The sequence below is a fragment of the Sebastes umbrosus genome, chromosome 14 (assembly GCF_015220745.1).
Source record: "Sebastes umbrosus isolate fSebUmb1 chromosome 14, fSebUmb1.pri, whole genome shotgun sequence".
Taxonomy (NCBI): Eukaryota; Metazoa; Chordata; class Actinopteri; order Perciformes; family Sebastidae; genus Sebastes; species Sebastes umbrosus.
In genome coordinates this window covers 10,530,546-10,546,984 of record NC_051282.1, presented here as the reverse complement: position 1 = coordinate 10,546,984, position 16,439 = coordinate 10,530,546, and the positions used below count along the sequence as shown (strand labels likewise).

The 16,439-nt window shown below is 38.7% G+C and overlaps 1 protein-coding gene and 1 long non-coding RNA gene across 5 annotated transcripts in view; both read left to right on the top strand.

Moving 5' to 3' along the window:
- Positions 1 to 15,671, top strand: part of LOC119501887 (interferon-induced very large GTPase 1-like) — a 342,733-nt gene extending 327,062 nt beyond the window's left edge. For 2 of the 4 annotated variants that reach the window (XM_037792613.1, XM_037792610.1), the window contains exons 50-51: positions 9,062 to 9,099; positions 9,211 to 15,671. In XM_037792613.1, the coding sequence (XP_037648541.1) occupies positions 9,062 to 9,099; positions 9,211 to 13,995 (4,823 nt within the window). In that variant the 3' untranslated portion in view covers positions 13,996 to 15,671. The remainder of the gene's footprint in view (positions 1 to 9,061; positions 9,100 to 9,210) is intronic. The other 2 variants (XM_037792611.1, XM_037792612.1) reach the window with 2 other exon arrangements.
- LOC119501935 lies at positions 3,497 to 5,582 on the top strand. The gene is made up of 3 exons (XR_005209962.1): positions 3,497 to 3,522; positions 5,145 to 5,254; positions 5,497 to 5,582. It is a non-coding gene; the product is annotated as an uncharacterized LOC119501935 (long non-coding RNA).
- Positions 15,672 to 16,439: the final 768 nt, after the last annotated feature.

Sequence of the window (16,439 nt, the reverse complement as noted above, 5' to 3'; positions counted from 1 at the left end):
ATATCGCGCTAACAATATCCGATAACAGACAAACAATCTCACTAGTACTCAATGCCTTCAATGGTTGGGTTGGTTAGGCTTAGGCATGAGGAGTGAGATTGGTAAGGGTTATGGTAAGAATATCAGGGTAGGCCAATCAGAGGCAGAGTAGGGCGGGTCATGTCTTTTCCATAGTAGGAAAAAATATTGTGTCCTGCAAGGTCCGATGATGTCATTCTGCATAATAATTGTTTGTTGTATTTTCTGAGCATATGGGCCTTCGGAAAAATGGGTGTTTGATTTCGGGATAACGGGCTGTCCCTGACTATGACTAAGTGCCTCATACAACCCCAGTTCAAAAGACCCAAACTATCCCTAAGAGAAAAAAATGCTAATAATAATAATAATAATAATAATAATAATAATAATAATTAAAGCTGCAAGCAGCGATGAACGGGCCCTCGCCTCGTCTGTAATATCTACAGACTATCATACTGTCGGAGATGTGTCGGTATTTTTGTTCTGCTGCTTTGCATGGAGCTGATACCCGCCCGCCCGCCTGTTGTCTGGCAAAAGCAGCGGTGCCAGCAGTGCAGAGGTCCCCGGGGACCGCCGGTACAATAACCTTTTATTTTGATGTTAATACAATGTACTAGAATTCATAAATATGTATATTACTACTGATATTCATGTAATATTACGTCACAACAGTTGCTGTAGCCATGTGTTTATTACGTGTTTATTTGCATATGGAACGGGGAAGTGAGATGGGATCACAAGTCACCACTGAAGACGCATGTGGAGACGCATTCTAATGCCAGGTGTGAACAAACGTATTTAAAGCTGTCCACTTGTGATCCGATCACTGAGGACGCATGTTAATACCAGGTCTGAATAGGGCCATAGTGCTGTTCTTATATTTATCAAAACAGGTGGCCCTGCTGGAGCTGACCGTTCCCTCGGAGGAGCGGATGAAAGAAGCAACTGAGAGGAAGCGCGCCAAATATGCTGACTTAGTGGAGGAGTGCCGCAGGCGGGTGTGGCGTGCACGGTGTGTGCCAATAGAGGTGAGCTGTAGAGGCTTCGCAGCTCGGTCTCTCTGCAAAGCATACAGCCTGCTGGGCATCACAGGTGCACGCCAGAGACAGGCCCTCAAAAACACCACAGAGGCAGCTGAAAAGGCCTCTAGATGGCTGTGGATCAAGAGGGGCGATCCGTGGGTACATGCTACTTTGACACAAGTCGGGACCTGATCAATCCCGGCTGGGTCGCCTGGGTGAGGGTGTATGATGTTGAAAGACCCAAAACACCCAATGATCCCAGGTTCCATCACTGACCATGTGTCTAAGTGCATCAGCAAATATATATTTAACTAAAGGACAATTAATTTCCTATGCATCTATGAAAGAATAAAAGGGGTTGTCAATTTTAACAATTATCACTAATTTTAGGTAGACTTATCCCTCTGCAAAACTATATCAAGAGAGAGACACTTCCTTCAACCTGAATTTGAAAATCTCTCAACAGTTATAGCTGAAGAGATGCTTTTGAAATCTAGACATGCTTGTTATGAGTATGGTGACAAACCCAGTATGCTCTGGTTCACCAAGTCCTTTGTATCTCCATTAATCTCAGAAATGAATGTCAGTAATGGACTCACTCGTGACCCTCAAGAAATAAATCAGGCATTTTACATTTCACTTTATTCCTCTGAAGAAAGTTTTAACCCTGAAGATCTCCATGGGTTTTTAAAAAAATGTTCCTGCACCTAAAGTCAGTGCTATTGACAAAGTGGAAATCTTGGACAGCCCAATACATAAGAGGAGATCAACAACGCAATCATAGGTATGCAGAGTGGATAAAGCCCCGGTAAGGACGGTTTTCCCATCGAACTCTATAAAAAGCTTTCTGTAAATGTAAAACGGCGTCTTTTTAAGTTTGTACCATGAATCGCTTGAGACTGGAATCCTTCCACAAACATTGCGTGTGTCATGATATCACCTTGGCAGTCTAGTTTTCGATGTGTTTCCTCTGTTTCCCTGCCCTTTTGTCTCCTGTGTGTTTTTCCCCTGTTTGTCTAGTCTGTCAGTGTGTTGGGAGGTGTGGCCTTCCTCCTTCTCCTGGGCGGCACTGCTGGAGCAGCTGACAGCAATTAACCTACCATGACTCACACCTGCAGCATATCAACCCCAGTCTTCCTGCCAGTCATCGCCAGATCGTTCCGTCGCCCTCAGTGGTACAAGACATATCCAGGCTCTCTTAGTATATTTTCTTCTTGACTTTGCTTATGTTCGTTTTTGGATTTTTGGACTCACCTTGCTTTGTTCTTTGTTCAGGTTTGTTCACCTGCCAGCTGTCTCTGCTTCCTGGTTCCAACCTGCCTGCTCACTCCTACACGCTGCTCCTCCTCGACCTGGATCCTTACCTTAGTTACTTACCTACCTGTTCACTCTCCGACACCATTCCTCCTCTCGGAGCTCAAGTGGATCATCTGTTTCTCTGGAAGGATTCCTGGACACCCCCTCCCCGTGCCCCCTGTTCCGTGAAATAAGTATTGACATTATTACTGCCACGCTTTGGACCTCCAGGAACCCCAGCCCTGTTCACAGTACCTTTAATATTTGTGTAATAAATGATCTTTGTTACACCTTTAAAAGACTAGTGTTTGTGTCTGCATTTGAGTCCACGCTATTGTTGAACCAGAACAAAACAGTGTGAAGCCCAGATCTCTTTATTACTTAAGAAAGAAAAAGATCCATATTGCTGTAGTTCTTATCGTCCAATTTCACTCTTAAATGTGGATGTGAAGATTCTCACCCTTCATTTAGAAACTATACTGCCTGATATTATATTATATTATATTATATTATTGTCGAAGTGTCCTTGAGTGAGACACTAAACCCCAAGTTGCTCCCCGGGCGCTTTACAGCAGCTCACTGCTCCTAAATGCTTAGGATGGGTTAAATGCACAGGTCAAATTTCATGTATGTAGCTGTATGTGTATGACAAAATGTCATAAAGTTTAAGTTTAAAGTATATCCTCTGACCAAACTGGTATTATCAAAAATATATTTTATAGTACAGTACTTGAGTAAATGACATGTACTTAGTTACATTCCACCACTGCTGATTTACATGTAATGTGCATGCAGAGTTTCTCAGCTCCATAGAGCTGTCAATAAACATACATTGCTAGAGAGGCTACTACATTTTGTTGTGTTCAGAGTTGAGAGTTATTTGTGCTTTGACTGTTTCCACCATGAACCTATACACCACTTACCCTGAAGTCACGTGGTTTCGGGTAAATCATGAGTTGAGGCAGTCTTACTTTCACTTGCACGTTTCTCATCACTGATTTACATGTCAGTTTCTCAGTTCCGTAACCCTATCACACCACATCAGTTGTGTTAAGAGCAGGTGGGAGGGGTTTGTGAGGGGCAGACCCAGAATCAGGTCTCTATACTGTATATAGAGTGGGGACAGGAAGTCAAAGCAGCCTCATCCACACAGACCAGGCAGAGCTAAAGAGACACGGAACAAAAGGTGAGTTTAAACGATGTACTGTTTTGTGTCCATACTTAAAATCTGAGCATGTAGAGTTTTTATAACAACTTCAGTTTGATATAGTGATATTTCTCAATAAGTCTTTGCTGCGTGAGGAAGACGTTTTTTTAAGAGTGCTTGCACACAAACACACGCGCACGCACACGCACACACACACACACACACACACACACACACACACACACACACACACACACACACACACACACACACACATACACGCACCCCTAAAACCTTAAAACCTTAAAGGCAGTGTTGACGATGTTATCCAGTATACACTATTTGTTATATTAGTTGAAATGGTCTTTACACCCTGACAAAGATCCATTTCTTATGAGCTCTGAAAAATGGACCGGAAAAGAGCTGTCTACCAATCACTGCCTTGCGGTCGTCTTGGAAAGAACCAATCAGATGCCTCCCTGCCTCCCTGCTCGTACTCCACCCTTGGCGTGCACCAGCCTGAACTCAAAGCGCATCGCCGCCACAAGTTTACTGGAGAATGGAAGAGAAAACTCATCCAAAAGTAGCACTGCCGCGGTTACTTGTCATTAGGTAGCGTTGTTGAGTTGAGGTCCTCTCTCCGCTCTGTGTCTGTGAAGTAGTTCCGATGCGGTGATGCTCGTGCATGTGTGTGTTGGGGCGTTGCCTTGGAAGGAGCCCCGAGGGGAGGAGGGGTTAGACGGAGCTCCTGAGGCCATGCTACTTTCAAATGATGCTAGCTTTCCAACATCGTTGACCCTATCTTCAACTTTAAAACAAGTTTTAACCATCAAACTACTTCTTTGAAGTAGCCAGTGGGGACCGGGCAACATGTCCTCTCAATATGAAAACCACTACACTTAGACTTGTGTGTGTGTGTGTGTGTGTGTGTGTGTGTGCGTGTGTGCGCGTGTGTGTCTGTGTGTGTGTGTATATATATTATTCATACATTTTACTGTATATATTTATATACATATATATTTATATTTAAATTTAAATTTATAAATTAATTAAAATTAATTAATTAAAATTTATTTATCATTGATGTGAATAGGCCACATGCAGGCTACATTTAAAGAGGTTACTTCCCCACAAAGAAGATATAAAAGAGGATGGAAGTGTAAATCATACCTATGTGTGTGTGTTGACTCAAGTTGATCTACTGTACAGGAGAATAAATATTTTAAAGTAATACAGAATGCCTGAGAGCCTGACTGCATTATATTCCATTATATTTTGAATTGTCACCTGGCTCCTGAATGTTTTGTTTTTACCGAAGTAAAGATAATTCCACAATTTATGGTGGAATGGGGTGTTTCAGTGTAACTTGGTAAAGATATTATATTTCCCTCCATTAGTCATTTTAAAAAAAATATTTGTTGTGTTCGCTCATCATGAAATTATATTTATAACAAAATATAAAGAAATTAATGCAGGAAAAAATGCAATATCTGCAACATTCCACCAGCAGCAAAATCATCGGGATGTTCCACAAAATGTTTTATGTGCAAGATTTAGTGCTTTTATTTATCCTCTCAAATAATTAGCTCAATCAGCTTGAATGGTAATGTGCCTTTGCAGTAATAGTTTATGTTGTATTTGTCTCAATGGTTTCGTCATAGGCCTACAGCACGACTCTGTAAAGATGAAGAGCAGAAGACATTGATAAAAACAGCAATGGGAGGAGGACTGTCTGTAACCAAGTCTGTACCATCTGCAGCCAATGAGACAGGTAATATTTGAAACAAGAATTGATGTACAGTAACATTGATTTTATAGATTATGTTTCAGTTGAGTTTCAAACACTGAGGAAGTATTAAAACATATCAAACTCATCATGTGAATGTGACAATTAATTATATACTTTTATTTTGTCATTGAGTTTGTGTGAACTCCGTATAACTTTGACAATGCTGCTTCATTGATTACTGCAGTGTTACATACTAATGTCGTTCTCTGTTTATTTTGTTTCAGTGATACCTGAACTCACACTTGTGTTAATTGGTGACGCAAATTCTGTTGAGATTGGATCAAAAAACATCTTAATTGACCATGACAAGCAAACAAATGTGGAACAGTTTTCAACCAAACTGTATGATTTGTGTGGTCGGCACATCTCTGTCATTAACATGCTTGGTCTACAAAATATTGACAAATTCCCATTGAATCAGGAAATCCATGCCTTTCTCTTACTGGTACCGCATGGTCTACATAGCAGCCATTACAGTTCAGGAGTGCAGTGGTTAGAAAAAGCTTTTGGGAAAGGATCACTTGCTTATGTAATGACAGTTGTGACTCATGAGTCAGATGAAAAATGTGAAGGTGCATTGACAGACCTGAACGCCAACAGCAGTTTTGTTGAAAAAAGATATCACACATGTACAAAAAGTATGATGGATGAAAGAGAGATAATAGCTCTGCTGGAAAAAATAGACGTCATGGTCTCTGAAAATGGTCACCACGGCTACAGTGGGGTGATGTGTGCTGAAAATAGAGGGAAGAAAGAACACCTGGACCACAAATCCCACAAAGAAGAAAGGATCAATACCTCAGCGTTTCAGCAAAATCAAACAAGTGAGGTTTTAATCTTTAATGTGTATTCACAGATTACACCTATGGAGGAACCTGACAAAATCTAGATTTAATAAATGACCGGATATTTAAATAATAATAAAAAATAAATGTAGGCATTAATTAATTGATAAAATGTGACATATATTGATATTTCTGTTATAATTTGCTTCTTTATTTATTTACCTTTGTATTAATTCCTCTATCTACTCTACTACTACTCTACTCTAAATTTTCCCTTTTATTTATTTATTTATTTATTTTTAACTTTTAAATGTATTTTTTTATTTTTTTATTTTTATCTTAACTTTATGTATTTACTAATTATTAAATTGTATTTATTTATTGATTTGTGGATTATTTCCCTTTGCATTTACACCCCATTTATTTCCCCTGACTTATTTATTTATGTATTCTTTTCTTTCTACATTTCTTCATGCATTTCTTCTTTGTTATGCAAATTAGAAGGCTGTCATTCAATGTAGGTCATGGGGACAACTTTTCACCTATTGGTTGATCGAGATCACAGAGCATAAATTGACTATAGAGTGCTCCAGGGATGACGTATTTTTGTTGGCCAACCAGGATAATAGCATCGCCTTGGGTTCCCTTGACAAAAAGCCAATGAGATTTTTCCATTGGGTTTTGGATTATTGCTGAAAATAAGCTCTGCAGCAAACACACATTTAAAATACTTACATGTTTTGTTCCGTAAAATAATCTTCACAAATGAACACCACTTTTAGGATTTTTGCAGTGTGAATGCAATCGCCAGAAGTAAAAAGCTAACGTTAGGCTATAAAGGAACTACAGCATGGTCGCATGAGCGTGAGTTTACACAACGAGGCTGTAAATCTGGAAGAGTTGGCGTGATGACGTTTAGTAGTCTCATTTAGCCACTGCTGTTAGCAACCACCTTTCCTAAGACACACAAAGGCTAAAAAACTGTAAAAAAAACTGTTAAAAAAAAACTTATTTCAGGCATCTAACTAAAAACCCATTAAAAAAAAAAACATTGACGTCCAGACGAGGGAACCAGAGATGCTAAAATGCTAACTCATTTCCGGGTTTTAGTACTCATTCCTGTAGAACTCTATATGTCTGCTAGCTAACTAACGCTGTCTGCTCCAACTCCAGTCTTCATTCCTGCTGCTGCTCCGACTGCTGTCCGTGTGCAAACGATAACTATCATATAATTGATCTATGCACTCTGACCCCATGACACATGTTGAATGACAGCCCCCTCATTTGCATAATGAAGCAGAAATGCACATGAAATGTATAAAGAAAAGAAAAACAGAAATAAATAAGTTTGGAGGAATAAATATGAGGGAAAATGCAAAGGGAAAATCATGCAGAACTAAATAAATAAGTAAATACAAAAATACATAAATGAATACATACAATTTAATAATGAATAAATACATCTAAAATAAAAGGATAAATGCAAAAATAAATAGATACAAATTAAATAAATAATCAGGAAAATTAAATACAAGAGTATATAGGGGAATTAGTACAAAGTTAAATTAAAAAAGAAATATCAATTAATGTCACATTTTATCAATTAATGAATGTCTACATTTATTTTTTTTATATTTTTGGTACATTTAATGACATATTTATTTATTTATCGACTCATTTATTTACTTTTGATTTTGGCAGGTTCTGTCCTCCATATGCACCTATACTGCTTCATAAAGATAATGTGGACAGAACTTAAATTAGAAATACATCAAAGCTTTGATTTTGAATCTTTTAAAGCAGGCAGATATTTGAGCATCAGAGTATAGTAGTAATAATTGTTCTGAAACATAAAAAACAATAACTTTAGGTTAATAGGTTTTAATGCACAAATCTTGATTCTCCAGTTGAATAAATAAAAATCAATCATTCATTTCTTTTTTTAATACCTATTTAGCGATCAATGTTGCTGAACAGGGTGGTTCCAAGGTTTGCTTACAGGATGTGAAAGATTGAATGAGACATCATTATGAAAACCAAGTAATCTTTTTTAACTTTACCTAAATGGTTTGGGGTGTCTTTATCTTACCAATCGTGTCAGATTAATTCATTAGGTTATGAGGACCCTGTACAATTTATAGGCATCATCCTGCAACTGTCAAGTCTCTAATATCACAGTACAACCAAAAACACATAAAAATCAATCACATCTCATAACTGACCAAAAACGTCTTTGTAAAGTCATACAACCCAACGTGCAAAAAGACAAGAAAAACTAAACAAACAAAATTTCTAGATTATTTTAATATTTTCTTTTTGCAGAGCACTTCAATGTCTTTCTCTGAACTGAAGAGGGTGATATTATGTCAATGATAAAATCATTTGCAGAAATAAATGGAATTTAACACAGACACATTACAAATATAATGAAAGTAAGATGGTTAACTAATAGTGTTATTTCTAAACCTTGATCTTGTGCAATCTGCTTTTTTCTTGCATTAAGCTGCAGTAGAAGATATGGAGGTGGATGCAGCTGAAATCAAGGTATGCTCAATAGGGATCATGGTTATAGAACAGCATGCGTTTTCTAAAACTACCCATATTTATTTGAAATTTGGAAATGAGCATATTGTTTTACCTTGCTTTTATTTTTTTGTATTCCTTTATTGAATTGGTGCACCACTATGTGTTACACCACGTTTATCTTGTTAATCTCAAATGCTCAAACCAGGTGAACTACTGTAAAGGTTATATAAAATCCCATGTTTTCTTAGTGTGACTCACAGAAGACTGGTGACAGCACAGGGGGAAAGTCTGAAATCAAGTCTGTATCATCTGCAACCAAGAAGAGAGGTAACATTTTAAGGAATATTTTAATGTAGGATAACCCCAAACTGTAAAAAATAGAGCTAATTATAGCTTTCAACATTCAGAAATGACTTGCAATGAACATTAGAAAAACATATTGGTTGATCTGTCCCTCTGGTTTATTGCTGTCCTTCAGGTAACTTAGATATGGATACGAGTGGGAACATGGATAAGGTAAGAAACTCCAAATTGAGTTCACAAGATCTTAACGACTATTTACTTTATATCCCATTGTGTGACATTATCATTTTCTAAATACAGTACATGTTTATTACTTATTTACAGCAGTCAGTGGAGATCAAAAGGAAGAAACCATATCAAAGAGAAGCTGAAACACTGCTTCAAAGACTTCACCTTCAAGACAAACATCAACAGAAGTTGTCACCAGCAGATTTTCTTAAAGTAGGTCCACCTGTGAAACAGGACCATGACACATCTGAGAAAGATCTCGCTCTTACTTTTCTTCAGAGGTTGATGATGTTAGACTACAGAGCCAGATATATTCCTGTAAAACAAGACAGTCCTGAGGTTAGCCATTCAAATCCTGTAGCAGAATTTGACTCTGTTGACACAGATGATGATGACTTGGATGCTCTTTACAGCACCAGTGTAGAGTTTGACCAATCAAAACTCAAGACTCATGTGCATCCAATGGATGTTCAAATGGCAGTATTTCACTGCTCAGACAGCTTCTTTAAGCAGAACATGATTACAAAGCTATCACAATGTCAGTACGCCTTACCTTTGCTTGTTCCTGACCCAGTCACAATGGATATTGGCTGTCCTCTGTGGACATTCAGAAAAATAAGAAAAACATGGAAGATAACTGAAATCAAAGACAATTCAAACATTGTCACCATGAAGAGTATGCCCATCTGCAAAGCTGAGACACCCATGGTGTCATTTCTCCGCCTGGGTTCACTATCTCTGTCTAAATCTCAGCTGATGAACTCTTTGATCAACGACCGTCACAACACCTTCTTCCACAGAAACTGCCCAGGTAGCACCAAGTCTCGACATCTGATGGATGGTGTGGCAGAGATTGCCTGGTACTGCCCTGCTGGAAAACCCACTGATGCCTTCACTGACTGCATTGCCTTCTGTAATCTTCATGGTGATGCTCTGTCCATTGACAAACAGCGTAACATACTGACTGACAGATCTTCAGTCAATGTTGTTCTTGTTCCAACTCTGGAAAAAGATGATAAAGGTACTGCAGTTATCTCAGCCCTTTACAAGTCTCCGAAGCCTCTCATTATTCTCATTGCTGATAAAGATTGTGGTGCTGTTGAGACAAAAAAGGGAAAATACAAAGTGGGTCTAAAGGACAGAAGCCAGTCAGATGTTTCTGAAGAACTGAAAAAAATCATTGGAAACATTTTGTCTGGACCACATGCATCCTTCCAGCTTGAAACAATGGATGAGGTCTCTGGAATCAGAGTGGATGAAGATGATGAAGCCTGTCAAAAAGGAAAAGCTGCTGCTATGAAAGTAGTAAACTTGCTTCAGGGGATGGATGTTTCAAAGATCAAAGATACATTTCTCCCTTGTCAAGGCCAACTGTGGCATGAGTGGTGCAAAATAAACAAAGAACTGTATCACCTGAAAGGAAACATTGAGAAGGAGAAATGTGAAAAGCAACAGAAATTAAACCAAAAACGACAAAAACAACGCACTGCTTCCGGCAGTAAACTGATGGAGTTGTTCATTGAAAGCCTCTCATCTTTGCCATCAACAGACAAAGTCTATTTCCTGAAATGGACTCAGATCTTAATAGATGCCCTCTCCACAGACGATCTCTCTTCAATTCTCCAAAACTATGATGAAAAGTGGACTGAAGTCTTGGCTTTGAAGAAGAAGCATGACAAATCTGATCTGTTAAAAGGAAAGCAAACTGAGCTTGATGAAATATCAACCAAACTACAGTCAGCAACTTTTGGCTTGGAGCACATCTTTAGAGAAATGGGACAGATCTATGAAGCCCATGCATCTCTGCAGAAACAAACAAAGAGGGTACAGACTGACTGGTCTAAATACCCGGAGCTGGCTGCAGAGCTGATGATATCAGGACACCCAATGGAGCTGATGGATGGTGATGCAGGTCACGTACCTTTAACATGGATCTCTAGCCTTTTAGATGAAGTCATCAAGAAACTGGGCGACAAGAGAGTTTTTGTTTTGTCAGTTTTGGGCGTACAGAGCAGTGGAAAATCAACAATGCTGAATGCCATGTTTGGGTTACAGTTTGCAGTGAGTGCTGGCAGGTGCACCAAGGGGGCCTTCATGCAGCTGGTCAAAGTGTCAGAGGAGATCAAGGAAGACTTTCAGTTTGACTACATCCTAGTGGTGGACACGGAAGGACTGCGTGCTCTTGAGTTGGAAGGTAACGCCACTCTTCAGCATGACAATGAACTGGCAACATTTGTTGTTGGTCTGGGAAACATGACACTGATCAACATCTTTGGAGAGAATCCAGCTGAGATGCAAGATGTTCTGCAGATTGTTGTTCAGGCTTTCATGAGGATGAAGAAAATCAAACTTTCTCCAAGTTGTGTGTTCGTTCACCAGAATGTTACAGATATTGCAGCTGCAGAGAAAAACATGGATGGAAAGAGACGGCTGCAAGAAAAACTGGACAAGATGGCCTCACTAGCAGCCAAAGAGGAGGTTTGTGATGCTGGGTGCTTCAGTGACATCATTGCATTTGATGTGCAGAAAGATGTGAAATATTTTGCCCAGCTATGGGAGGGAAGTCCACCTATGGCTCCTCCAAATCCAGGTTATAGTGAGAGCGTCCAAGAGCTGAAGACCATCATCCTCTCTAAAGCTTCCCAGTCTGCTGGGATTACTCTCTCACAGTTCAAAAGCAAAATCCAGGACCTGTGGAAAGCCCTGATGAACGAACACTTTGTTTTCAGTTTCAAAAACACACTTGAAATTGCAATGTACAGAAAACTTGAGATCCAGTATGGGAACTGGACCTGGGCCCTGAGGAGCAACATGTTGACCATTGAGAATGGGCTTCATACCCAAATTGAAAATGGAAAACTTGACAAAGTCGAGCTCAATTATCTTCATAAAGAAATGAACAAAACCTATGGAGAAATCACAAAATCAATGACAACATACTTTGATGATGACAGAGACAAAGAAATGTTGGTTCAGTGGCGAGGACGATTCGAAAGCAAAATCAAGGAGTTTCATGATGAGCAAGTGAGAGCAGTTAAAAGAAGACTGGATGAAGTTATCCAGCAGAAGAATGCTTGTAAAAAGCTAGATGATAAGAAGACAGAGTTTGAGAACAAGCTGCTACAAAAGAGCAAAGAGCTCGCTCATCGGTTAAAGGACAAGGCAAAAGATGAAGAGGAACTTAAAAAGCACTTCAACTCTGTTTGGAGTGGCTTGGTTCGTGAACTAACTGCAGGCATAAAACCTATTGAGGACATCAACTATGAAAAAGATCAGTCAACAATCCTTCAGGAGATTGGGTTTGAATGGCCTCTCATAGATGAATGCGAAAGCAGTGGCAGATTCAAAAAAATATCAGAGGTTGGAGATTACGTTCATTATGTATCTCTCAGCAAGCACCAAGATCTGAGTAACACAGAAGAAAAAGGTTTCCTTGACCGTGTTTCAGAAACCATGACAAAAGCAACATATACCTTTAAGGGGTATTTTCAGAATGAAGAACAGCAACTGATCAGATCCTTCATTGATGATGTTGAAAAACAGTCCCTTGATGCAATCAAGAGCAAACCTGTAGCTACAAGAGGCTACAAATCAACTTTCTTGCAGGAAGTGGCCAACCATGTGAAAGAAAAGGTGACAGAATTTGAATCAAAGAGGAAATATGCTCTGAAGAAGAAGTTTACAGTTGATCTCGTACTGTATGTGTTTCACAGAGCAGGGAGATGGCTTACAGAGTCCCACAAGAAATTCAAAGGGAACAACGATGCACTCGCTTATGTAGAAAGCAAGAAAATGCAATATTACAACATCTTCAGAAGCTTCTGCAAAGGAAACTCGTCTGCTGTTGTGCTTGGAGAACTGATCTGTGAGAACCTGAAGAGTTCCACTGTTGAGGCCGTCTGTAACAAGACTGCCATTGATCTCGCTGGAGAGATGAGGTGTAGTTTCCCAGCATTCAGTGGGAACAGGCTGAACTTGGAGAAACACGTGTTGAAGTCGCTCGCAGAGAAAGAGGACTTTGATGGTTTTATCACCTACATTCGACACCCAAGGAGCCAAGCGGAGGAATTTATAAGAGAGGAAGTACAGAAATACATCTTCACAGACAGCACAGATAAAGCATGGAACATACTCCAGAAAAATGTTGAAGACATCAAAAATCTTGTGAGTCAAGCTTTGTTTGATGCAACAGAGAAAGTCAAAACCCAGAGAGGAGACCTGGACATGTGGATGGAGGAATTTTCCAGTTTGCTCAAAGATAAGCTAACATTCAAAACCATCTGTTATGAAAACTTCAGTGACATAAACAGATTTGACTTTCTCAAAGAAGAGATAGAGAAAGGTCTTAAATCCGACATGTTGGAAGTGAGCAAACTCTCATTGGATAAGATGAAGGAATTCAGGATGAAGCCTGATCAAATCCTCATTGATCAGCTGTGTAACTGCTGCTGGGTCACATGCCCATTCTGTGCAGCTGTTTGTACCAACACACTGGAAGATCACAGTCCTGATGACCACAGCGTACCTTTTCATCGATCTTCTGCAGCCAATGGTATGTACTGGAGAAACACAAAAAATCTGTCTGTTGATTTCTGCACAACAAAAGTTGCAAGTGATATAGTTTTTTACGTTGGTCATGAGTCAGAAAAGTCAATTCCCTTCAAACAGTACCGAACTGCTGGCCCACGTTATGCTAACTGGAGAATTACCCCTGATGAGTCCAAGCTGAAATATTGGACATGGTTTGTGTGTCGATTTGAGAAGCAACTGGAAGACCACTATGAGTTAAAATTCCAGGGCAGAGGAGAAATTCCCAGCGAGTGGAAAACACACACTAAGGAAGAAGCTATTCAAAGTCTGGATGAAATGTACAATCTGTGAGTGAGCCAACACAACCACAACCCAGCTAATGGCTGATAGTTGTTTTCACGTGGTTATTCATTCATCAGATTCCTGTAAAACAACATTCACAGACTTTTGTTAATTTGATCATGGACAGGTGAATTTGTCTGAGTGATCCATGTGGACAGTCAATGAATCATTACAAACTACACGCGATTAGACAGGCACACAAAAATTCAACACTTCAAACAAGAGTGCACAAGAAAAATATCGACCTGGAGAATTTAGTCAGTCATAAAATCTTTAATGCATTAATAATCATTTCAAGTGCATTGTTTAATGAGGATTTCTGTAAATGAAAATTATTTCCATGAAGGTAAAACAGAGAGAAAAAGAGGACTGATTAAATTGTTGCATTTCTTATTAAATCACAATGTCGAATTAGAAGTTCTGAATTTCAATGAACATGGAAAGAGTTGTGAGAGGGTGAGAGACAAATGTTGTCAGAAATTATCAATTTTTGAACTAATAACTAATGGAAGACGTATTTCTTTGTTAACCTGTATTATTTCTAAAAATCAAATCTAAAAATCGTGTCGAACAAGAATTGTATTTTTGCATGGTTTATGTCTTGTTTATGAATTGTGTTAAGATGTTCATGTGCTTGCAGCTGCTGAAACATAATGAAGTACAGTGTAAACAGCTTATAGTGATCATGGTTACAGTGATCAACCGCTTATATAGACTTTACTCCCATGATGCTTTGCCTCGCGGTAACCCGTCAGCTTTAGGCTGTCTACTTGAGGCTGGTGCTTTGTGCACATTAAAGACATGACAGGAAAAAGAAAGCAATTTTTCTCTCAAAGAAAAACATAGTCTCCACGAAGCTTAAATGACAAACCGCTAAAAACGAGCCAATGAAACTTGATGTTCCTCAGGCTACCTTGTGTAGTCTACTCAAACAACGGGAACACAGTCATGGCTGCCAGAGATGGAGACAGAAAACAAATGTGCACGTAAGCATCTGTGGTTCGAGCCGCGTTTGAAACAGCTGAACTGTATTTTGAAACAGTCAATAAAATTCATTAAATATGTAATACATATACAAATGTCAATTAGATGATAATCTGCATGAGAAATAAAGAAAAAAAACAGTTCTAATAATCATATTCTTATATTGATCAGTTTGACAGATGTGGCCACTTTAAGAGGTTTCCACTGTATATGCATAATGAAGTAAAACCTAAGAGTGATTGTTGTGATACTGTAATGATATCATGTAAGGATTAAAGCCTGGAGATTTAGGCTAGATATTAGGCTTCTATTAATAAGCATGTACCTGTTTGTAACAAAGAATGATATTCAAGTATAAGTTGCAATGTAACCAATGTAAATGTTTTTTGCTTGCCACGACGGTCTCTACATGTGAAATTGAATCATGTTAAAGAACATGTCAAACATAGCTAATGAATGATGCTTTATGTTTCTGTATTATTTGAAGTGTTAAACTGTGTTATGTTAATCTCATTTAAATCAATCTGTTATTATAGCCACACAAGTGTGAGTTTCATTGTTTTTATTTAGAATCTCACTGATTCCTTACTATTACAATATCCATATGTGATGTAAACAACGTACTGTAAGTCGTTGAGAAGAAATCTGTTGAGGTTAATGTGTCATGTTATAATAAAAATAACATAATATCTACTGAAAAACCAGGTTTCTTCATGTTTCTGAAATGAGTCTCAATTTACACCTTTAAACCTGCCATAGACCATAGTGCATTATGCCTTACACTGCAGTGTATTTTCTCATAATTAAGATTTTTTCATAGTATCATTAGATCCTATAAATCCAAAAACAGCAAAAACAAAAATCTGCTAACATGGGGAATCACCTTTGACTGTATGAATACAATATTATTCAATGATTATTGTAAAATATGGGAAATTTGACAAAAGTACTTTTAAAACCTTTAAAGGACCAGTGTGTAAGATTTAGGGGAATCTATTGGCAGAAATGGAATATAATCATTATGTTTTTTTAAGTGTATAATCACATGAAACTAAGAATCGTGTTTTCGTTAGCTTAGAGTGAGCTCTTCATATCTACATAGGGAGCGGGTCCTCTTCACGGAGTCCGCCATGTTGCTCCGCTATGTTTCTACAGTAGCCCAGAATGGACAAACCAAACACTTGCTCTAGAGAGAGCCTTTCGCGATTTTACATTTAAGTAACATGCTGTATTTGGTGGCATGAATGCACCTGACGGCTACTGTAGGTTATTTTACATGCTTGGAAAGGGAGTAGTGAGTGGAGGGGTATTCAGTTGGTTGCAATCTGCAACCACACTGCTAGATGCCACTAACTCCTACACACTGGTCCTTTAAGACCTTTGCAGAACTATGACAGGTACCTGTGAGCAAGTTGGCTAAAGGAGAGGTTCTTCTCCTTCTCCTTCCTCTGTTTGACTGGTCAGACTAA